The sequence below is a fragment of the Odocoileus virginianus genome, chromosome 26 (genome assembly GCF_023699985.2).
Source record: "Odocoileus virginianus isolate 20LAN1187 ecotype Illinois chromosome 26, Ovbor_1.2, whole genome shotgun sequence".
Taxonomy (NCBI): Eukaryota; Metazoa; Chordata; class Mammalia; order Artiodactyla; family Cervidae; genus Odocoileus; species Odocoileus virginianus.
In genome coordinates, this window is record NC_069699.1 from 40,227,719 (window position 1) to 40,251,086 (window position 23,368).

The 23,368-nt window shown below is 36.3% G+C and overlaps 1 protein-coding gene across 1 annotated transcript in view; it reads left to right on the plus strand.

The window, feature by feature from the left end:
• The first annotated feature begins 2,875 nt into the window (after positions 1 to 2,875).
• Positions 2,876 to 23,368, plus strand: part of DNAH12 (dynein axonemal heavy chain 12) — a 175,832-nt gene continuing 155,339 nt past the window's right edge. The window contains exons 1-5 of the mRNA XM_070455873.1: positions 2,876 to 3,154; positions 3,805 to 4,005; positions 13,236 to 13,317; positions 13,511 to 13,537; positions 22,889 to 23,078. Of these exons, the coding sequence (XP_070311974.1) occupies positions 3,836 to 4,005; positions 13,236 to 13,317; positions 13,511 to 13,537; positions 22,889 to 23,078 (469 nt within the window). The 5' untranslated portion in view covers positions 2,876 to 3,154; positions 3,805 to 3,835. The remainder of the gene's footprint in view (positions 3,155 to 3,804; positions 4,006 to 13,235; positions 13,318 to 13,510; positions 13,538 to 22,888; positions 23,079 to 23,368) is intronic.

Sequence of the window (23,368 nt, forward strand, 5' to 3'; positions counted from 1 at the left end):
TCCTCATGATCTTACCTATCTTTCATAGATAACAACCTAAAAATCATAATCTGTTGAAGAAAAAATATCTTGTTTGACTTTTTACAAATGAAAAAATTTTACTCTTCAAAAGACATGATTAAGAAAATGAAAAGACTAGCTACAGACCGAGAGAATATATTTGCAAAATATCTGATAATGTGTATCCAGAATATAAAGAACTCTTACAGCTTCATGATGAAAAGCTAAATAGTCCAACTTAAACATGGATAAAAGATTTAAATAGACATTTCATAAAAAAATATGTTAATGGATAATAAGCACATGAAAAGATATTCAACATTATTTGTGTTTAGGGAAATGTAAATTAAAGCCATGATGAGATACCACTGTATGCCCATTCCAATATTTGTAATAAAATAGACAGACAATATCAAATGTTGACAAGGAATGTGGAGGAATTAGAATCATTGGGTTTTTTTTTGTTGTTGTTAAGTAAAATCTTTCAGCCACTTTGGAAAACAGTTTGACATTTTCTTAAAAGATCAAATAGGCTTATTATTTATCCCAGGAATTCCTACCAATGAGAAATCAAAGTGTATGTTCATCGAAAGATTTGTTCACAAATGTTCATGGGAGGATTATTCATAGTAGCCCTAAAGAGGAAACCATCCAAATGTCCGTCAGCTTCTGAATGAATAAACCAAATGTGATATCCTCATTTAATGGAAGACTGTTGTTTGGCTAGTTGCTAAGTTGTGTCCGACTCTTTTTTGACTCCATGGACTATAGCCCATCAGGCTCCTGTGTCCATGGGATTTCCCAGTCAAGAATCCTGGAGTGGGTTGCCATTTCCTCCTCCAGGTAATGGAAGATTATTCAGCGATAAAAAGGAGTGAATTTCTGTCACATATGTCACTACATATGGATGAACCTCAAGCACATCATTAAGTGAAAAAAGCCAGACACAAAAAAACCACATAAGACTCCATATATATGAAATTTTTCAGAAATTGTAAACCTATAGAAACCAAAAGCAAATCAGTGGTTGCCTAGGACTGGAGGTGGGAGTGAGAATTGACTGCATATGAGCTGAAGGGAACTTTTTGCAGTGATAGAAATGTTCTAGAACTGGATCCTGTTAATGGTTTCACAACTATAAATATACTAAAAATATCCATTGAATTATATAATTTAAAATGGTGAATTTTATAGTATTTAAATTATACCTATAAGAAGCTGTTTGAAAAAAATATGCATTGTATTAGTCAAGATTTAATGAGGGAGGCAGAACAAGTAGATTATATATATGCCTTATACATATCCAGTATTTGTATGTTTATATATGTGGTTTATTACAGGAAACTAACTGGCTTATGCAACTTTGGGGGCTAGTGAAGCAAGTCCAAGATCTGTAGGGATAGGCTGTCAGGAAGAGGAGAGCCAGAGAGGGGAGAGTGATTGTAGACCAAGCTGCTGTTTGGAGTCTAACTCAGGGCATGTCTAAAAGTTTTTAAAAGAACTTCCACTGATTGAGTGAGGCCCTCATAATCTCCCTCATGTAACGTCAGGGACTTGAATCACATCTGGAAAATCTCTGCATCACAGCAGTAGATTAGTGTTTGAATAATTGGATGAAGGTGTGTGCAGAATATAAAAAGCTACCGTCCTCTCAGTCCTTGTAGTTTGCCCTAACCAGATGACATGTCAAAAAACTATCACAGAGGTGACTTCCCTGATGGTCCAGTGGCTAAGACTGTGCTCCCATTGCAGGGGGAGTGGGTTTGATTCCTGGTCAGAGAACTGGATCCCGCATGCTGCAAAAATCCTGCATGCCCCAACTAAAACCCTGAGCAGCAAAATAAATAAGAATAATTATAAAACCAATACTGATTAAAAAAAAAAAGTCTTTCCCAACTGAAAAACCACATGAAATTAACCAGGTTTTTGTTAAAAAAAAAAAAAATCATGATAGTGCTTGTATGTGGAATCTGAAAGATGGAAGACTTAATAGAAATAGACTCATACATACAGAAAACAAACTTACGCTTACCAAAAGGTAAAGGGGGAAGATGAATTAGGAGTTTGATTAAAATATACACATTTACTATATATAAAACAGACAACCAACAAGGACCTAATGTATAGCACAGGAAACTGTACTCATTATCTTTTAATAACCTATAATGGAAAAATATCTAAAAAAAGAATATATACAGATATATAACTGAATCAGTTTGCTGTACACTTCAGACTAACACAACATTGTAAATCAATTATATTTCATTATAAATTTTTTAAAAAGACTGTGACAAAAAAACCCAAGTGTTTTGTTTTCTACAAAAAGATAGGCTGCTTTTACAAGGTCAGAGGAATTTCAATTTGTTCATTCACTGACTCAAATGATGCTTTTTAGAGGAACTAGTGTGTGCCAGTATAGGCTGTACTCATTTAAAAAATAAAACTCTTTACATGCTCACTGGCACATAGAAGATGCTCCAATATTTCTACGCCATCAATACACCACTAGATTTTATTCATCTACCGATTTTATTTATCCACATGGTATTTGTGCAGGCTATCATCACTTAGATTATCCATTGTGCAGTCTCAAATAGCAACGTTTCACGTTTCTCTCTCCATGCATATTCAAAGAATGTACACACTTTTTCTGCCAAGAATTTCCTGAAGGAAAAGTGCGGTCTAAACAAATAGCAAATAGAAAAACAAGATAAATTCTTGATTAGTTATAATATTTACAGGGAAGTCGCTGTGGGACCCTTGAAGACTTGATCCTCCTTGACAGTGAGTGTTTTACATAAATCTGTTTTCCAGCGATTCCACCGCCCCTTCCAAGGGAAGGCAGTTAAGTAAAAAATCTCATTCACCCACCCTCCATTTACTCGAGTAATGAATTATTGTCATGATAATCCTAATCTGTCTCTGCTCAGCAACTGCCTCTCCAGGCAACATTTACCCTTCTATCCAGTTGCGACCGCGGCGGTTTCCATGGCGACAACTTTGTTTCTACGCGGCGACCGCCCAGCTCGGCAGGAGCCTGTGGGGTTCCGGACGTTTCACCCATCGTTTTCTTTTTTCCTTTCATCATTGGAGAAATTCTCTGAACGTTTCCCTCTTACCCGAACAGCCGGAAGAAGTGAAAGCAATCAGACAGGTACTTTCTTGTCCTCAACTTTTTTCTTCACCCTCCTCCCAGGGCAGGAGATTTTGAATTGGATATCCGCCCAAATCGTCTCTTTTTCAAGGCAGGATTCCCCGAGTTTTGTGGGCATCCTCCGCAAATGCAGTTGCTATCACAGTTCATTGTTCAGCACTTATATGACATTTCCGATTTCTTAGGCATTTAGTATGCCTATGTTTTGCTTGATCATAGTGTTGCTTCTAGGAAGGAGGAAAAGCTAAGATAAAATACTGATGTTTAAAAATATTAAAGATGTAAAGTATCAGCTTTTGGGGGAAAGGGATTATACCTAGACTGCTGGATTTTGCTGTTGTGATTTGCATTTTAGGGAAAATTTGAACTCAAAATTTCAGAACTGTAAGGGTATTTAGACAGCATCTAATCCAGTTCCATAATTTCATCCATGAGGAAGCCCTCACTCACAGCAAGTGAAAGCTTCATTTCTTTACAGCAGGGAACGGTAGGATTCTAACAGGAATCTCTACCCGTTTATCTCAACTACCATTCTTGGGAGGAAGATATAAAGAGACCTAAAACCTTTGATAGTGATATATAAGATATGTAATAAATAGATTGAGACTAACTTTTACAATAATGGCTTTATGGACTTTTTCTCTTCACAGTACAGAGTATTTTAATCTTTAGGGGACTGAGATGTCAGATCCAAACAAAGCTGCCATTGCAGCAGAAAAAGAGGCTCTGAACTTGAAGTTACCTCCCATCGTTCGTCCCTCTGAAGACATAGGTGTTGACACCCCAGCACAAAGTAAGTTGCTGAGTTACAGGAGATCCAGGGAGCAGCAGAAGACAATTAATCAGTTAGTGTAAGTAGCATACTAGTAAATAATCCTTGTTTGGAATTTGAGTAAAATAATCTGTGTTTGCACACTCATAAAACATCTTAACTATTTCGGTTGTTCATGAGCAAAATACCATCATCAAATTCAATTAGGAAAACAATTGAAAAGGTAATAGTAATGAGCATGAATGTTGTACAGTGCTTACAGTGTTTATTCTAAGCATTGTTTTTATTGTTTTACTTATACTTCTCACAACAGCCCTATAAGATGGGTACTGTTGTTACCTGCTATTTGTAGATTAGTGAACCGAGGTGCAAAGAAGTAACTTGCCTGAAGGCCTCACAACTTGGGTTTGGACCCAGACAGTCTAGTCCTAGAGTTCACATACTTTGAACACCACACTATTCCTCCTCATGATATATGATAACCATACTGGTCCCTGAAAGTAAAAACAAGTAACTGGGCCTCTACATAGCATTGCCCTTAAGCAAACACTTAGTGAAAAATGTTGAAACTATTTGTACTTAAAATTTTTTCTATACAGAAGAAAATAGAGTCTAAAATCCTGCCCTTTCCCCTCCAATTTAGTGGAAATTAAAACTAATTTAGGGATTTCCCTGGTCTTCCAGTGGTTGAGAATTCGCATGCCAGTGCAGGGGACATGGGTCTGATCTCTAGTCTGGGAAGATTTCACATATTGCGGGGCAACTAGGCCTGTGTGCCACAAGTACTAAGCCCGCTCACCGAAACTACTGAAGCCCACGAGCTCTTCTCTTTACCAGGAGAAGCCACCACAATGAGAAGCTCACGTACCACAGCTAGAGAAAACTTGGGCACAACAATGAAGACCCAGCGCAGCCAAAAAACAAACTAACAAAAAAAACACAGCTAATGTAGGCACCAGCTACCAAAGGCTGTGATAAGGATGGTTCAGTCAATTCAGAGAATTCCCTAGCTACCTGACTCTGCTGGGCTCTGGGAATAAATAAGAAGAAAAAGTTGTTGAGCTCACCTGTCAGATTTGAGCTTAACACTGAACTATAAAATGGAATTTCTCTCTGGTGGATTTCTGCTTATCCTTCTGAATTCTCTTTCCCTTTTTGGTCTGCTTCATTTATATATATTTTCACAACTGACTACATTTTTCTCTCTGTTATATTGTTATGATCGTTTTGTTGCTAGTTAAAATAAGTTAGGGGCTTCCCTGATGGCTCAACAGATAAAGAATCCACCTGCAGCACAGGACACACAGAAGGCTCAAGTTTGATCCCTGGGTCTGGAAGATCCCCTGGAGGAGGGCATGGCAACTCACTCCAGTATTCTTGCTGGGAAAATCCCACGGACAGAGGAGCCTGGTGGGTTACAGTCCATGGTGCAAGAGTAGGCTACAGTCAATGGTACTAGAGTTGAACACAACTTAGCAACTAAACCACCACTGCCATTAGTCATATAACTTCTTTAGAATTACATTTTTATTAGTCAGTCAATCTTCTAATCATATTTAAATCCAAATGTATAAGGTATATTAATGGTAGTATAGATTTGTTAGATACCTTTTACCCCTTTCATTTCTAAGACTCTGATCAATGTTTCAGTAGACTTAGACTAGAGAAAAAAGGAGTTCTTTAGGAGTTACATGTTGTTCTTGCTCCAGAACCTTTCATAATCTCAAGGGTGTCATATTGAACCACTTGGAATTCCATGAATATATTATATTTTTTACATTTAGTGAAAAAATAATTTCACAGTTGCTTCCTCACACTTTATTCACTGAAGCTTACTTTTCTGCCTGAATACTTATACTGTTTATTCAAGGCTTAGGTTTTGAATTACCTTCTCTGGAAATCCTTCTCCTAATCCTTTTTGTGCAGCTTTAACCCTCTCTATAATACATATTTCTCTTACATATGTTTAACAGATATTAAGTATTTACTGTTTCACAGACACTGTACTTGTTACTAGAAAGACCATAGAGAACACAACATAAAGTACTGTAGTCTTTTCAGAAGCTTATATGCTTGTGGGAGGAGGCAGATAGTAAACACAGTAAAAGCAAAAAATAAAAAGATTATATTAATCCTTTAGATGGTGATAGATACTGTGAAGAAATAAAACAGTGGGATAGAGAAGGTGTTTCTAGGAACATTGCAGGTAACTCCTGTGAGCATGATATTTAGAGATTTAAAGAGTAAGAAGCTTGTCATTTAAATAAACATGGGAACACCACTCCAGCAAAGGGGATAGCAAGCATGAAAGCCCTGAAATGGGAATGCTTTCAGTGTGTTTTAGGAACTGAGAAATTGTCAATGGCACTAGAGTATCAGGGGCCTGGGGAGGAGTAGAAATCAGGTGAGGTCTGTGGTAGAGTTCCAGGAATAAAATGGGATATAAGGAGTCCTGGGCTGACTGGGCCCCCTGCTGGGAGCAGATCCTGGGAACACTGAGCAAAGATAGAAAATTATTTTGTAGCTTTCCAGATTTCCAGGGATGAGCCACTTCTTCCTTGGCCACTGCCTCCCTCTTGATTCAGACCAACCTTTCTCTTCTTTACCACATGTAGTCTCTCACACACTCCTTTGAAATTATCCAGTTTTATTTATCTGCTTTTGATTGTTAACACAAAAAGGAAAAGCAGGGAGTGAAAAGGCTCCTTCTTGTATTCTTCTCAGCTCTTTTTTATTGATTATTTACAGCAGAAGGAGAAAACACACTCCAGAAAATTATTGCTATATTAAAGAGTGGTATTTATATATAAAGAGCTCAAGGAAGTTAGACATATTTATGTTGGGATTGTTACAGCGCAAGGTAGCTAGTGCCAACTGGCATACCAAAGGATAAGGCAAATTCCTTGAAGGTATTGATTACTGAGAGCAAGGCTGCTCAGGGAGAGAGTGACAGATAAAGGGAAGTCTGGCCTGGGCCTTGACAATTAACAAAGAAAATAGGAAGAAGGATATTCCAAGTATGTTTTCTACTCCATGTGAGAAAGCCTTTGGAATTTAATTTAGTCAGGCTTCATAAGACTCAAAAGGGAAATAAAGCTACTCAAGAAATCTGTTTCAGTCTTATACTGTTTTAATAAATGGAGAATGTCTAGAATGTGGAAGAGAAAAATTTTCACTCTGCGCTGGTCAAGCAACATCTGGAATTCTTGTCTTATATTTTAAGAGGGACATTGATAAATGACTATAGCTACTGAGGAGAGTGAGAAGTCTTAAAACTGCCTAATTTGAAGGAACTGACTTGTTTAATGGGGAAGAGTATAGACTCTGGTATTAGACAGGCCTGAATTCGTATTCCATCTCTGCAGCTTATTAGCAATGTAAATTTGGCAAGTCAGGTAACTTTACTTATCTTATTCTTCCTATCTGTAAGGTTGTCTTGTAGGGTTTCTGTGAGAGGTAAATGAGATCCACTGTTATAAAGATCTTAAGTCAGGGCCTGTTGTTGTTCAGTTGCTAGGTCGTGTCCGACTTTTTGCGGCCCCATGGACTGCAGCATGCCAGGGGCCTCTGAGTTTGCCCAAATTCATGAGTCGGTGATGGTATCTAACCATCTCATCCTCTGCCACCCTCTTCTTTTGCCTTCAATCTTTCCCAACATCAGAGTCTTTTCCAGTGAGTCAGCTCTTCACATCAGGTGGCCAAAGTATTGGAGCTTCAGCTTCAGCATCAGCCCTTCCAATGAATAATCAGGGTTGATTGCATTTAGGATTGACTGGTTTGATCTCCTTTCTGTCCAAGGAACTCTCAGGAGTCTTCTCCAGCACCAAAATTTGAAAGCATCAATTCTTCAGTGCACAGACTTCTTTATGGTCCAACTGTCACATCCATACATGACTACTGGAAAAACCGTAGCTTTGACTATACAGACCTCTGTCAGCAAAGTGATGCCTCTGCTTTTTAATATGCCGTCTAGGTTTGTCATAGCTTTTTTTTCCAAGGAGCAAGCGTCTTTTAATTTCATGGCTGCAGTCACTTTCTGCAGTGATTTTGGAGCCCAAGAAAATGAAATCTGTCACTGTTTCTACTTTTTCCCCATCTATTTGCCATGAAGTGATGGGACTGGATGCCATGATATTAGTTTTCTTATTGCTCATGTTGGGTTGTTACACCAATCTCATTAGCAACTGCATCAAATGAAATTCTTTATTGATTGCTGAGTAGCAAGTCTCATGGGATATGACGATAAAGGATTCCTGGCTTACATTCGAATAGGAAGGGAATTCCTATGGTTTCTATCCAGTGAACCTTGTGAATTTAATATCAGGCTTGCAATGACAAAGGGACATGAATTCTTTGGGAAAATCTGGTTTCCTCTTTGTTATGCTTAATAAATGGGAATTTGATGGGCAAGAGAAAATTTTCAGCTTTTTAAGAATCTACTCATTATTTTCAAAGGGACTTGATAAATTGCCTATACCAACATGAAGGAGGTGATAAGTCTTCTAAACCTGCCTAATTTAGATTGACTTGTTAAGGGGCAAGGTATAGCACCTCTGGGTTATAATGGCCTATTCGTATTCGCATTTGCATTTCTCTATAATGATGTATTTGGAGCATACTTTTACTATTGTTTCTTTCCTATCTGTAGGTTCTTTACTTGGAGTAAATGTCATGTTATAGATTTATTGGCCCATTGTTGTTGATTGGGTCATGTCATTTTTTGGAGATGGATGAGCATGGAGGAGTTGATTGCCCATATTTTTGATGATTAATCCATTCATCCTCTGCCTTCTTTTGCTAATTTATTTTCTCCAAATCGAGGCTGTTCTATTCACCTTACATCAGTTGCCATGTTGGAGCTTTTAGTTCCATTAGCTTCCCAAATTGATTTATATTTTGCTTTAGTTGCGTTTGATCTCCTTTCTGTCGGATCTCAAGGATCCTCGCCTTGAGATCATTCGGAGAGTTTTTGCCTAATGTCATCCATACTGATACTAAGTAGCTTTATATAGACCTCTGGCGTGAATTTGATTTTAATCCTTTGGTTTCATATTTTTATCAAGGAGAAGCGCTTTAAATTTGCTGCAGTCATTCTGCAGATTGGAGCCAAAAAATGAAATCTGTCCTGTATTCTACTTTTTCCAATTTTTAGTATATGTGCTGCCAAAGCGAGCACATGTGTTGAGTTTTTAAGGCATCTTTTTCACTCACCTCTTTCACCCTCATCAAGAGGCTCTTTAGTTCCTCTTCACTTTCTGCCGTGAGTGTAGTATCATCTGCATATTTGAGGTTGTTGATGTTTCTCCCAGAAGTCTTGGTTCCAGCTTGTGATTTATCCAGCCTGGCATTTCACATGATATACTCTGTATATAAGTTAAATAATCAGGGTGACGATATACAGCCTTGATGTACTCCTTTCCCAGTTTTGAACCAGTCCTTTGTTCCATGTCTGGTTCTAACTGTTGCTTCTTGACCTGCATACAGGTTTCTCAGGAGGCAGGTATGGTGGTCTGGTATTCCCATCTCTTTAAGAATTTTCCATAGTTAGTTGTGATCCACACAGTTAAAGGCTTTAGCATAGTCAATGAAGCCAATGCCTAGAATGTGACAAACTCATCATAAATGGTAACTTATTGACAGGATTGGTCAAAGGAACTGAATAGATATCACTAAGTTTTGGAGGGGTTATATAGAAGAGGAATGTGATTTTATATATATATATATATATATATATATATATATATATATAGTTCCAGAGTATAGAAGTTAAAAGCATAAAGCTCAATACAAGAAATTTGTTTCTAAGAATATGGCAATAAGTTGAGCTACCTTAGAAAATGATGAATATCATCTCCCTTCAGTCATCCTGGGGTACAGTTTGATATTTTTGAGAGTATTCACATAGCAAATAAGGTACTGAACTAGACATGCAGAATCTTTCCCAAATCCACTATTCTGATCATCCATTCTACTATTTATTGACCTTGAGATGACACTAAGTGATGTGGATAGAGCTGTAAGCAGAACAGATATTTGTCTATGGCATTTACTAGTTTCGGCTTATGTGGTTCTGGTGGTCATCCTTTCCTTCAATTTCTGGTTCTCCTTTTGCCTTTGACCATGACTGCTTTGCCTCCTTGAATTGTTCTTCATCATTCCTGTCATGCTTGGCATCCTCCAGTCTTCTTACTTGGGTCTCTTTTCTTTTCCTTGTATACTTTCTGCTTTGGCCCTCTCTTCTAGTATATTTAGCCTTTATAAACTGGTAGATTTGTCTTCCTAAATATGTTCTGATGCTTTAAAAAAAAATCTCAGTAACTCCCCATTGCCTACTAAATTAAAAAGCTTGCTATTTGATACTCTTAGCTAGATATTCCAATCCACTTCTGCAAACTTATCTCCATCTGTTCCATAACTTCTGAGCAGATTGGACAACTCCTTATTCTCAGTTTTTGCCTTTGATTGATGCCTTGTCTCCCTGTTTCTTAGGGTCTTTGTCTGTTCAGATCTATCTGCCCAAGAAAACTGCATCACCTGTGATCCTCTTCTTCATTTCAAGCTTATAGCAAATGCTAACTTGCTCACATAGCCCTCATAGATGCCTTCTGGTAGAGTGAACTTGTTCCTCCTCTGAACCATCAGTGTCTCATACTCCCCCCCCCCCCGCCCATACTTTTTATATGGTGTACTGATTTTATCCTCCCACCCTTTCAGCTTATAAATTCCTTGAAATTTCTCACTGCAATATTTTAATAAAGCCTAGTAGAATATCTTGCATATATAAACATTAAGTAAGTATCTATTTGGTGACAGATGAATGGATTATATGATAATTTCATTTAAAGAAGTTATATTTTATGAATAATAAATTATTACATTCAAAACTGTTTATTGAGCACCTATTGTGTGCCAGGGATCAAGACCATCTCCAAGAAAAAGAAATGCAAAAAGGCAAAATGGTTGTCTGAGAGGCCTTACAAATAGCTGTGAAAGGAAGAGAAGCAAAAGGCAAAGGAGAAAATGGAAGATATACCCATTTGAATGCAGAGTTCCAAAGAATAGCAAGGAGAGATAAGAAAGCCTTCCTCAGTGATCAGTGCAAAGAAATTGAGGAAAACAATAGAATGGGAAAGACGAGAATTCTCTTCAAGAAAATTAGAAATACAAAGGGAATGTTCCATGCAAAGATGGGCACAGTGAAGGTCAGAAATGGTAGGGACCTAACAGAAGCAGAAGATATTAAGAAGACATGGTAAGAATACACAGAAGAACTATACAAAAAAGATCTTCATGACCCAGATAATCACGATGGTATGATCACTCACTTAGAACAAGACATCCTGGAATGCGAAGTCAAGTAGGCCTTAGGAAGCATCACTCCAAACAAAGCTAGTGGAGGTGATGGAATTCCAGTTAAGTTTTTTCAAATCCTAAAAGATGATGCTGTGAAAGTGTTGCACTCAATATGCCAGCAAATTTGGAAAACTCAGCAGTGGCCACTGGACTGGAAAAAGTCAGTTTTCATTCCAATCCCAAAGAAAGGCAATGCCAGAGAATGTTCAAACTACTGCACAATTGCACTCACCTCACATGCTAGCAAAGTATTGCTCAAAATTCTCCAAGCCAGGCTTCAGCAGTACATGAACCGTGAACTTCCAGATATTCAAGCTGGATTTAGAAAAGGCAGAGGAATCAGAGATCAAATTGCCAACATCCATTGAATCATTGAAAAAGCAAGAGAGTTCCAGAAAAACATCTACTTCTGTTTTGTTGACTCTGCCAAAGACTTTGACTGTGTGGATCACAACAAACTATGTAAAATTCTTCAAGAGATGGGAATACAAGACCTGCCTCCTGAGGAATCTGTATGGAGGTCAGGAAGCAACAGTTAGAACTGGACATGAAGCAACAGACTAGTTCCAAATAGGGAAATGAGTACATCAAGGCTGTATATTGTCACCCTGCATATTTAACTCACATGCAGAGTACATCACGCGAAAAGCCAGGCTGGATGAAGCACAAGCTGTAATCAAGATTGCCAGGAGAAATATCAATAACCTCAGATATGCAGATGACACCACCCTCATGGCAGAAAGCAAGGAAGAACTAAAGAGCCTTTTGATGAAAGTGAAAGGGGAGAGTGAGAAAATTGGGTTAAAGCTCAACATTCAGAAAAGTAAGATCATGGCATCTGGTTCTATCACTTCATGGCAAATAGATGGGGAAATAGTGACAGACTATTTTGGGGGGCTCCCAAATCTCTGCAGATGGTGAGACCACAGCCATGAAATTAAAAGACGCTTGTTCCTTAGGAGAAAAGCTACGACCAACCTAGATAGCATATTAAAAAGAAGAGACATTACTTTGCCAAGAAAGGTCTGTCTAGTCAAAGCTATAGTTTTTCCAGTAATCATGTATGGATGTGAGATTGGACTATAAAGAAAGCTGAGCACTGAAGAACTGATGCTTTTGAACAGTAGTGTTGAAGACTCTTGAGAGTCCCTTGGACTGCAAGGAGATCCAACCAGTCAAATCTAAAGGAAATCAGTCCTGAATATTCATAGGAAAGACTGATGCTGAAACTGAAACTCCAATATTTTGACCACCTGATGCGAAGAACTGACTCATTTGAAAAAACCCTGATGCTGGGAAAGATTGAAGGCGGGAGGAGAAGGGAATGACAGAGGATGAGATGGTTGGATGGCGTCACTGACTCAATGGACATGAGTTTGAGTAAACTCCAGGAGTTGGTGATGGGACAGGGAGGCCTGACGTGCTTCGTTCCATGGGATTGCAGAGAGTTGGACATGACTGAGCAACTGAACTGACTGATTATGTGCAGATACTATTCTGGGTATTGAGGATAAGGGAATGAATAAAATGGTCTATAACACATAATACGTCAAATGGTGCTAAGTAGTATGAAGCAGGGAAAGTGAGGATAAAAGGGATGGATAGTGAAGGACGTGCTACTTAGTATAAAGGGCAAGGGAAATCTCTGACAGGGTGATGTTTGAATAGAGATAATACATATAAGTGCCCATATCAGATTAACTTAAAAATTGTGATGTTATAATTGAAAATTATGGGCTATTATTTATAGTCTCCTTTTATATTACACATGAATAATATGAAAATTAAGGACTCATTGATAATGGTAAGTTTTATTTTTTATAGAAAATTAAGTAAGATAAAGAACTCTTGAATATCTCTTAAGTATAATTGAAAAAATATTCAAATAATAATGTTTTATTATATCTTAATGTTATAGTCAAGAGAGTCATACATTTTTCTAACTGTAAATTTCAGAATTGAAGGAGCCAAAAGGAATTTAGACAGAACACTGGGTAAAAGAACATCTTCATCACCAGAGCCAGATTATCCTCCAACTGTAGGTTTATATTTTCTCTTTAAAAACTATTGTGATATACTATTTCAACTATTGTTTTATGTCAATCTCAATATAACTGGTGTTTTTAAAGAATAATGCATATATTTAAAACTTTATACTTCTATTAAAAATAGTAAAATTACTTTAAAAACTTTCTTGATTTAATTTTATCTTATTTGTTTGCTTTTGACAGATGACCAGTGAAATTAAAAAGAAAGGAGTGAGTTGAATTTTTTATATTTCTTGTTTTGAAAATGTTCAAGCTGTTACAAAGTAGTTCCTTCTAAGACCACCTGCTATATTCCATCCTAGAGAAGAAATTTAGAAGCAGATTATTTCCTCTGCCTAAGGGAACAAGCATGTCATGATGACAATGCAGGTTTTACAAGTTACATTCCTGTTGCCATTCATTATTTGAGGATTAATTGTAAATATTTTTTTGTTCTTATCCCAAAGAAAAAAATATTCAAAGTGGTAGTCATAAAGGGAATGCATTTCCATTTTTATCGTGCTGATACTGAGGTAAGGATGTCTGCTTATTTAGAATCTGTTGTGCGCTACACATGCTGGATGATAGAAATTTTAAAAAAAAGACACTGACTGCATGGGTGACAAAGTGGAACCGTGATGTGCTTGTTGGAAAGGTGATAACATGTAAAATTTATTTAGCAGTAAAGGATATGGAAAGTTATGGAGCTGATTACACAAAAAAGGAATATATGAAGCATATTCCCAAATGGGGCTGCAGGCTTTCTTAATCCTTTAAATTTCCCTCTCGGGATGGAGGAAGGGATAGATAAAGGTACTAAGGGTACCTTTCTACCAACTGCATATCTTTGGAAGAACCTCATTTTAGCTATTCCAAGTTTTTCTGTCTTTTAAAGTTTTCTTCTCCTCCCTCTGCCTCCCAACTTTTCTAGAGACTTTGGCTGTGGATATGTCCCTTTACTAGGTTTAAGAACCCTAGTAAAAACAACCCCAAAACATTTACAAATATTTAATGTGAGGCTGGGTGAATGGCAAGTTATTTTTGGGTGTATGTGTTTAACATCCTCATTTTTTCCTCTCCAGTTTTTGCCTTTACTGATTTACAATCCAAAGTAGGTAGCTGGGTATAAAATAATCATTCACGCTTAACGCCACTGCTCTTGGCAATCTGGCTTCTAGGAACTTCACCACTTCATCACTGATTTCACTAATGACCACTAGTTGCCAAACGAAAGGATGTTTTTCCGATATTTCTCTCCCTACACCTCCAGGTAACTTTTAAAAACCTTTTATTTTTACATAATTGAATACCTGTTATCAGTGTAACAGAATAGATGACTCAGAAATAGACACACACAGCTATAAACAGTTGTTTCTGACAGAAGTGCAAAAAATCAGTTCAATGGAAAAAGGATAATCTTTTCAACAAATGGAGTGGAGCAATTGGACACTCATTAAAAAAAACAATAAGAGAAATAAACAACAAAAACCTTCAAACCTCAGCCTAAACTTTGCACTTTGAACAAAAATTAACTAAAAATTGATCATAGGTTTAAATGTAAAACAAAACTGTTAAGAAAACTTTTAGAAGAATATCTAGGAGTAGGCAAAGAATTCTTAGACATAACATCAAAAGCACAATTCATATTAAGGACCTAAATGTAAGACTGGAAACCATAAAACTCCTAGAAGATAATATAGGCAGAACACTCATTAATATAAATAACATCAATATTTTTTAGGATCTGTCTCTTAAGGCAAAGAAAGCAAAAGCAAAAATAAACAAATAGGTCCTAATTAAACTTAAAAACTTTTACACAGCAAAACCATCAACAAAATGAAATATTCGTATTGAATGGGAGAAAATATTTGCAAATTATATGACTGATAATGTATATAAACAGCTCATACAACTCGATATAAAAAAAACAAACATCCTGGGACTTCCCTGCTGGTCCAGTGGTTAAGAATCTGCTTTCCAATGCAGGGAACATGAGTTTAATCCCTGGGCCAAGAACTAAGTCCCATATGCAGTGGGGCAACTAAGCCTGCATGCCACAGCTAAGACCTGATGCCACCAAATAAATAAATATTTTAAAAAACCTGATTAAAAAATGGGCAGAAGACCTGAATAGACTTTTTTTTCCAAAGAAGACATACAGATGGCCAATAGGCACATGAAAACATGCTCAACATTTGTTCATCATTCACTCATCAGAGAAATATAAATGAAAACCACAATGAGATATCACGTCATACCTGTCAGAATGGCTGTCATTAAAAAGACCACAACCAACCAATGTTGGTGAGGATGTAGAGAAAAGGGAACATTTGTACACTGCTGGTGGGAACATAAATTGGTGTGGCCACTATGGGAAACTGTGACGGTTCTTCAAAAAACTAAAAATAGAACTACCATATGACCTAGCAATTCCATTTCTGAGTATATAGCTAGAGAAAAGAAAAACACTAAGTCAAAAAGATAAATGCACTCTAATGTTCACAATAGTATTATTTGTGATAGCCATGTAAAAGAATGAAAAATCTCCTTTTACAACACCAAGTGAAATAAGTCAAGCAGAGAAAGATAAATATTGTATGTTTTCACTTACATGTACAATCTAAAAAAATAAAACAAATGAAGGAACATAACAAAGCAGAAACAGACTCACAGATACAGAGAACACACTAGTGGTTGCCAGTGGGGAAAGGAAAGGGAGGAGGAGCAAGATAGGGGTAGATAAGAGGGATAGATAAGATAAGAGGTACAAAGTACTGTGTATAAAAAAGCTATAAGGATACATTGTACAGCACAGGGAATATTGCTAATATTTTATTAAAAACTTTAAATGGAGTGTAATCTATAAAAATTTTAATCATTATGTTGTACATCTAAAATTAATATTGTAAATCAACTATACCTCAGTTTTAAATAGCACAATCCATGGAAAAACCACTAAATTATATGTCATCATGGAGAAGAAAATGGCAACTCACTCCAGTGTTCTTGCCTGGAGAATTCCATGGACAGAGGAACCTGGCGGGCTACAGTCCATGGGGTTGCAGTGCTGAACACGACTTAGTGACGAAAACAACATCAACATTTGTCATCAAAATTAAAAACTGTTCTACGTGAAAGACTCTGTTAAGAAGATGAAAAAACATGCTACATACTGCAATAACTTTTTGACAAATCACATATCGAACAAAGGATTTGAATTTAAAATATTTAAGAACTCTCAAAACTCAACAGAATAAAAATAATTCAATTAGAAAATGAGTAAAAGACATGGATAGACATTTTACGAAAGAGGATATATGGATGGCAAATAAGCACACCAAATGCTCAATATCATTAACTATTAGGGAAATGTAAATTAAAATTATGACAAGTTAATCACTACATACCCATTAGAATGGCTAAAAAAGAAATAGTGACAATTCTAGCTGACTTTTGACACTGCTCAATATTCGTTTATTTTAAATGCCCTTATACTTATTTTTCTGGTTCTGTAAATATTGTTTCTCTGTCATCTTCATGGGTTTCTCTTCCTTGTCTGACTGTGGCTTGCTATTCTTTCCTTAAATCTTCCTGGATGATTCTCTTCTTTTCTGATTTCAAGTACCTTTCATATTTTGATGACTCCCATAGACTTTGATGCACAAATACCTCAAATTCAACATGTCAGAAAAAATGAACTTATCAGTTTCTTCCGTAAGAAGAAACTGATTCCTCTTTATTCTTTATTCTAATTATCACTATTTATCCAGTCACTCATGCTTGAAGCATAAGTATCTTAACTTCTTTTTCCCCCTTTCCCACTGCCCACCTGACATATAGTTAGTCTCTGAATGCTATGAATATTTTTCCAATTAGTCCTCTTCTTGCCCTCGCCTTAGATTGGGCCTTCATCTTTTGCCTTGACTATAGCAGCCATCAGCGGCTTCCCGCAACGTATAGAATTAAATCTTAATTTGCATGCAAACCTTTCTGTAATGTGACTCCTACCTATTCTCTTGTCTCTCCTCTTACCACTCTCTCTATCATATCCTATGCTTCACCAACACAGACTGGCTTATTCATCCTTGGGGAAATATATCATTTCTCACCACACTGCTTTTGCCTGGCACATCCTCTCACCATCCATGCTTCCTTTTACCTGGCTGTCTCTACTTCAGCTCAGTTATCATCCCCAGGAAGTCTACCCTATTCCAATGGGTTTGGATAGATGACTTCTTATTTGCTCCTATTATGTTAATACACTGCTTATTTTTATTATTTTACTTAGCACATTGTTTTAGATATTCCCTTGATCCTTTTATGCATTACAGTGCTCTATTTTCTAGTTTTGAGGCTAGGAATTGCTTCTGTTTGAACATCTTTTTGTCTTTAACAACTATGTTATTGAGTACCAATAGTGGATACTCAATAAATGCTTGTTGAATTAAAAAATATAAATAATTATATTCAGTTAAATACAACAAGTATTGTGACAGAAGTATGAAGAGACTATAGTGGGGACCTAAAGTAGGAAGTTTTCAAAAGACGCTTTGAAGCACATAGTTTCACTTAGAAAAATAAGTATCTCTTTGCTGAAGGAAGAATGTATATTCCAGTTGTAAGTATCAAATATGTGTGTGTGTGTGTGTGTGTGTGTGTGTGTGTGTATATATATGGGGTAATTGGTGCTGTTTATTGAGATGGCTGAGACTCAGATCAGAAAACTGAGTTTCTGATCTATTTTCTAATCTGATTAGAAACTAGGAGATCAAGGGATGTCTTTTTTTTTTTTCCATTTATTTTTATTAGTTGGAGGCTAATTACTTTACATCATTACAGTAGTTTTTGTCATACATTGAAATGAATTAGCCATGGATTTACATGTATTCCCCATCCCAGTCCCCCCTCCTACCTCCCTCTCCACCCGTTCCCTCTGGGTCTTCCCAGTGCACCAGGCCCTAGCACTTGTCTCATGTATCCAACCTGGGCTGGTGATCTGTTTCACCCTAGATAATATACATGTTTCAATGCTGTTCTCTTGAAACATCCCACCCTCGCCTTCTCCCAGAGTCCACAAGTCTGTTCTATACACCTGAGTCTCTTTTTCTGTTTTGCATATAGGGTTATCGTTACCATCTTTCTAAAGTCCATATATATGTGTTGGTATACTGTAACGGTCTTTATCTTTCTGGCTTACTTCGCTCTGTATAATGGGCTCCAGTTTCATCCATCTCATTAGAACTGATTCAAATGAATTCTTTTTAATGGCTGAGTAATATTCCATGGTGTATATGTACCACAGCTTCCTCATCCATTCGTCTGCTGATGGGCATCTGGGTTGCTTCCATGTCCTGGCTATTATAAACAGTGCTGCGATGAACATTGGGGTGCACGTGTCTCTTTCAGATCTGGTTTCCTTGGTGTGTATGCCCAGAAGTGGGATTGCTGGGTCATATGGCAGTTCTATTTCCAGCTTTTTAAGAAATCTCCACACTGTTTTCCATAGTGGCTGTACTAATTTGCATTCCCACCAACAGTGTAAGAGGGTTCCCTTTTCTCCACACCCTCTCCAGCATTTATTGCTTGTAGACTTTTGGATAGCAGCCATCAAGGGATGTCTTTTGATTATGCTGAATATTTCAGAAAGAACTGAGTTCTAGAGAGAAAGATTTAGAACACATCAACATATATAGCTTATATTTATGGTCATGAGACTAGGTGAAATCACCTAGGGAGAGAGGAAAGAGAAAGAGTGAGGAGAAGATCAGGTTCATAACTAGACAGAGTCAGTCTGTTAAGAGATTGGGGGCCACCACAAGACCTTTAAGATCAAGCAGTGTATTAGTGGAATAGACATAGAAAATAATCCTCTAGAAAAATTTTTGAGCAAGCAACTAATTGAAAAATACTTTGTCAATTAGATGAAAAAATGTCCAACCAGGCCATTCCTTAAAAACTTTTTGTTTTTAAATAATTTCAGACTTATAAAAAATTGTACAACGAGTACAAAGTATTCTCCTGTATATTCACTTGTTCTCATAATAGTAATATTCTTGCCTGCAGCAATGATTACTATGGCGGTTGCCAGATAATAATTTTCTCACCATTCTTTGTATATTTTTTTAGTTGGAATTTTGTATTAAGGAAGAACTTGGTCTTTTTTCTTTCTTCACTCATTCATTTATATAGCAGTATATGGGCTATGGGTTTCCCAGGTAAAGAACCTGCCTGCCAATGCAGGGGATGTAAGAGACGTGGGTTCAATACCTGGGTTGGGAAGATCTCCTGGAGAAGGCAATGACTACCCACTCCAGTATTCTTGCCTGGAGAATTCCATGGATAGAGGAGCCTTGTGGCTACAGTCCAAAGGGTTGAAAAGAGTTGGACACAACTGAAGCAACTTAGCATGCCTGGACTATGGAGTCTTATTTTAGCTGTTGAATTTAATGTGTTGTTATTGTTGTCTGTTTTGATGTTCAGCTGCCCCAAGTTTGGCCACTGGGAGCACATCAAGTTGCCTGTTATGTTCTTTTTAGCTTATCCCATCAACACAATAAGATGTTCCAGCCTTATACGGTACTTTTCCTGTTCTAATCCTGAAATCGTCATTTCTCCAAGGATTCTTGGATCTTTTTTAGTAGAGAATGGCATTTAGAAATTGGGGCATAAGTGTAAACTATGTAACTGAGATGTAGTTGCTTCTTGGTTCCTTCAGCAGAAAGAGCCAGGGAATTATTTATCTACATATCTACCCATCCATCCTTCCCTCTGTCATTTGTCTATCTTGAAAGCCTTGAGTTTATGCTGATGCCTCCTATTCCAATTCAAAATCACAGAGTTTTAGCCATCCCTCTTTGCAGGGAAAGTTCTAGGCTTTCCCTCTTTGTTACTTCCTTCTCTTACATTCAGAAACATGAATTTTATGAACCATAATATGTTTACTTATTTTACTAAATTCTATAATACATGTAAACAGTCTTTAAATTGCCAACTATGTGAGAAATCTACTCACTGTAGTTCAATATTTGTCTATAGTTTTATGTACTTAGCTTGAAGGCATATATCAAAATACTGTGTTCAAAAATTAGTTTGGTTAGTTCTACAGTCCTTTCAATGTGACTGTGTTTATAATTTGAAATCCATTTAGGTTCATTTGTTTCTTTCTTTTTCATTTTGGCTTTTTACTCTCATCCTTACTGATTTTCTTTATTCGTGTTTTTGAGCATGTGAAACACTAGCATATTTTAAAGTCAGAACTGCATCCAAATCTGTACTCGGAGACGCATCCTTCATCCCTTCTACCCTGATCCTCCACCCAGTGCTTTCTGTCTGTTAATACCCACTCCCTCTTAAATAACTGATGACATTGATTTCTGGTTTATCCTTTCTGCATTTAACATTTCATGAAGAAGTAGATAAATGTTCTTATTTTCCTTTTTATCTTACACAAAATGCATCATACTATATTCTTTTGCTTTTTAACTTCACAGTACACCCCCAAAATCACCCCACGTACATTTATAGAGATCTACATTTTCTCTCAGCTTCATTGAGATGTAATCAACGTATAACATTGTGTAAGTTTAAGGCTTGAGATGTGCTCACTTGATTTCCTCATTCTTCCTTATTTCTGCACAGAACACACCAGTGTGTTGTTTATTCAGCCGCTCTCAAATATTTCTAGCATTCGGTTGCAATGAATAACCTTGTGTAAGTGTGTTTTCATATTGTTGGAGGTATATTTTCCATTTCTAGAAGTGGGACTTCTGGATCAATATGTAGTGTAGTTAGAAACGGCAAAGTTTCACTTGCAACTTGTGAGAGTGCTTGATTCACCATGGTCTTACCACAGAATATAGAGGTCATATTTTTTATTTTTTGTCAGTCTGAAAGGTGACAAATGGTATCTCAATGTAGTTTAAATTTGCTTTCTCTAATTATGAAGATCAAACACCTTTTCACATGGTTAAGAGCCATTTTTGTTAATATTTTTATTGTGAAATTGTGGTTCATTTCTCCTGTTCATTTTTCTATTTATTTCACCCTTTTATTTAAAACTTAAAAAAAAATTGTAATAAAATACACATAGCATAAAACTTACCATCTTAACTATTTTAAAGTATACTGTTCAGCAGTATTAAGTATTTTCACGTGGTTGTGCAACCAATCTCCAGAATATTTTCATCTTGCAAAACTGATACTCTACACTCATTAAACATTCCCCATTTCCTTCTCCCCCTAGTCCCTGCCAAGTACCATTCTATTTTTCGTTTTATGTACTTAACTACTCTAAATACCTCATGTAAGTAAAATCGTAAGGTATATTTTGTCATTGGCTTATTTCATTTAGCATAATGTCCTCAAGTTTTACTCATCTTCTAAATTTTTAAGCATTCTTTCCATTTTATTTGAGATACATGTTGCAAATATTTTCTCCCAGATTGTCAGCTATCTTTTGACCTCTTTTATTATATGGGTTTTTGCCATGCAAGCATTTTAATTTTATGCAGTCAGAATTTGTTAATTATTTTTTTCTTTTCTACACCTGGAGTTTGAATCATAGTTATGAAGTTTTCCCCTACACTCAAACGTAGAAGAATATTATCAATTTTTTCTAAGCCTTGTATAGTTTTATTGTTTCAGTTAATTCCTAATCTATGTGGAATTTATTCTTCTGTATGTTGGAAGATATCTGTTAAATTAATCTTTTTCCAAATGGCTGACCAGTTGTCCAAGAAATATTTATTAAAATCTTCATCTTTGCTTCAGTGATTGGGGTGCTACATTTATTATATGCTACATTTTCCTATGTGCTGTATCTATTTCTGGACTTTCTTTTTTTCATTTTTTTCAAAGTGGTCTGTCTATTCATGTACCTACATCACACTATTCTCATTAGGGAGACTTTATAGTATGTTTTAATGTCTCCTAAGACAAGTTCTTCTTTGTAAATTTTCTTTCTCAGGGATTTCTTGGCTATTCTCACATGTTTAGTTTTCCACTTGAACTTTAGGCTCAACTTGTCCAGTTCCTTAAAAATATGTGTACTTTTATTGGTATTGCATTAAATTGATTGGGGGACAAATTAAAATTTTTGTGATGTTAAAAGATCTTTACGAAGCTCAGGTACTATCTTTCCATTTGTTTATGTCTATTTTTGTCAGACTACTCTTTGTTATAGGAGAATTTATGAAATTATATTATGATGCTATTGTACAAGAATATTATCTCCAAGAGATTTGGGCTTTGTTTACTACTAAATCCTGAGCATTGGAACAATACTTTTATATTTGTTGAATTAATGAGTATTTGTTAAATGAAGGAATAGGAAGTTAGACAAAGGATCTTTGTTTTGCCTTGAGAAAGTGAAGAGTATACTAAAAACATTAGTTTGGAGAGAACTCATCATAAATAAATATATAAAATAGTTTCTTTGTAGGTCATACTTTGGGGTAAAATATTTTTATTCTAAAGGCATGTTATTTTTTATAATATTTTTATTCCGAAGTGCTACATTTGCACATATATCATTGAAAGGCTACACTATTTAGAATATTTATTTTTTTCTTATTATATTCTCAGTTCAACTATATTTATTTGAAGCAATGTGTAGAGAGTAGTCCGATAGTACCTATTCAGCAGGAATGGCTGGATCACATGTTAATGCTGGTACCTGAGTCTTTGAAGGAAGGAAAAGAACAGGAAGAACTTGTGCAAAGTCTCATAAACGAGGTGTCAAGTGATTTTGAAAAAAGCATGAAGAGATATTTGGGTAAGCTGCATTTAACACACACCAAGCTTGCTTGTTCCCCTGCCTATCCCAATCAAAAGCAGAAATATAAATAATAAACATTATATGTTTAGCTGCATGTATTTTTAGAGTTTTTATTTTGAGCCTATAATCTAATCAAATCTTTGTAATTCATGGGCACCATTTCTTTTTTTTTTATGGGCACCGTTTTTAAGGGCACTTTTTGTGATTTTTAATGTGCTTATTAACTAATACTTTTTAAACTTTTTACTTTGTCTTTATGGTTGTAGTTATGCTATTTATAGGATGTA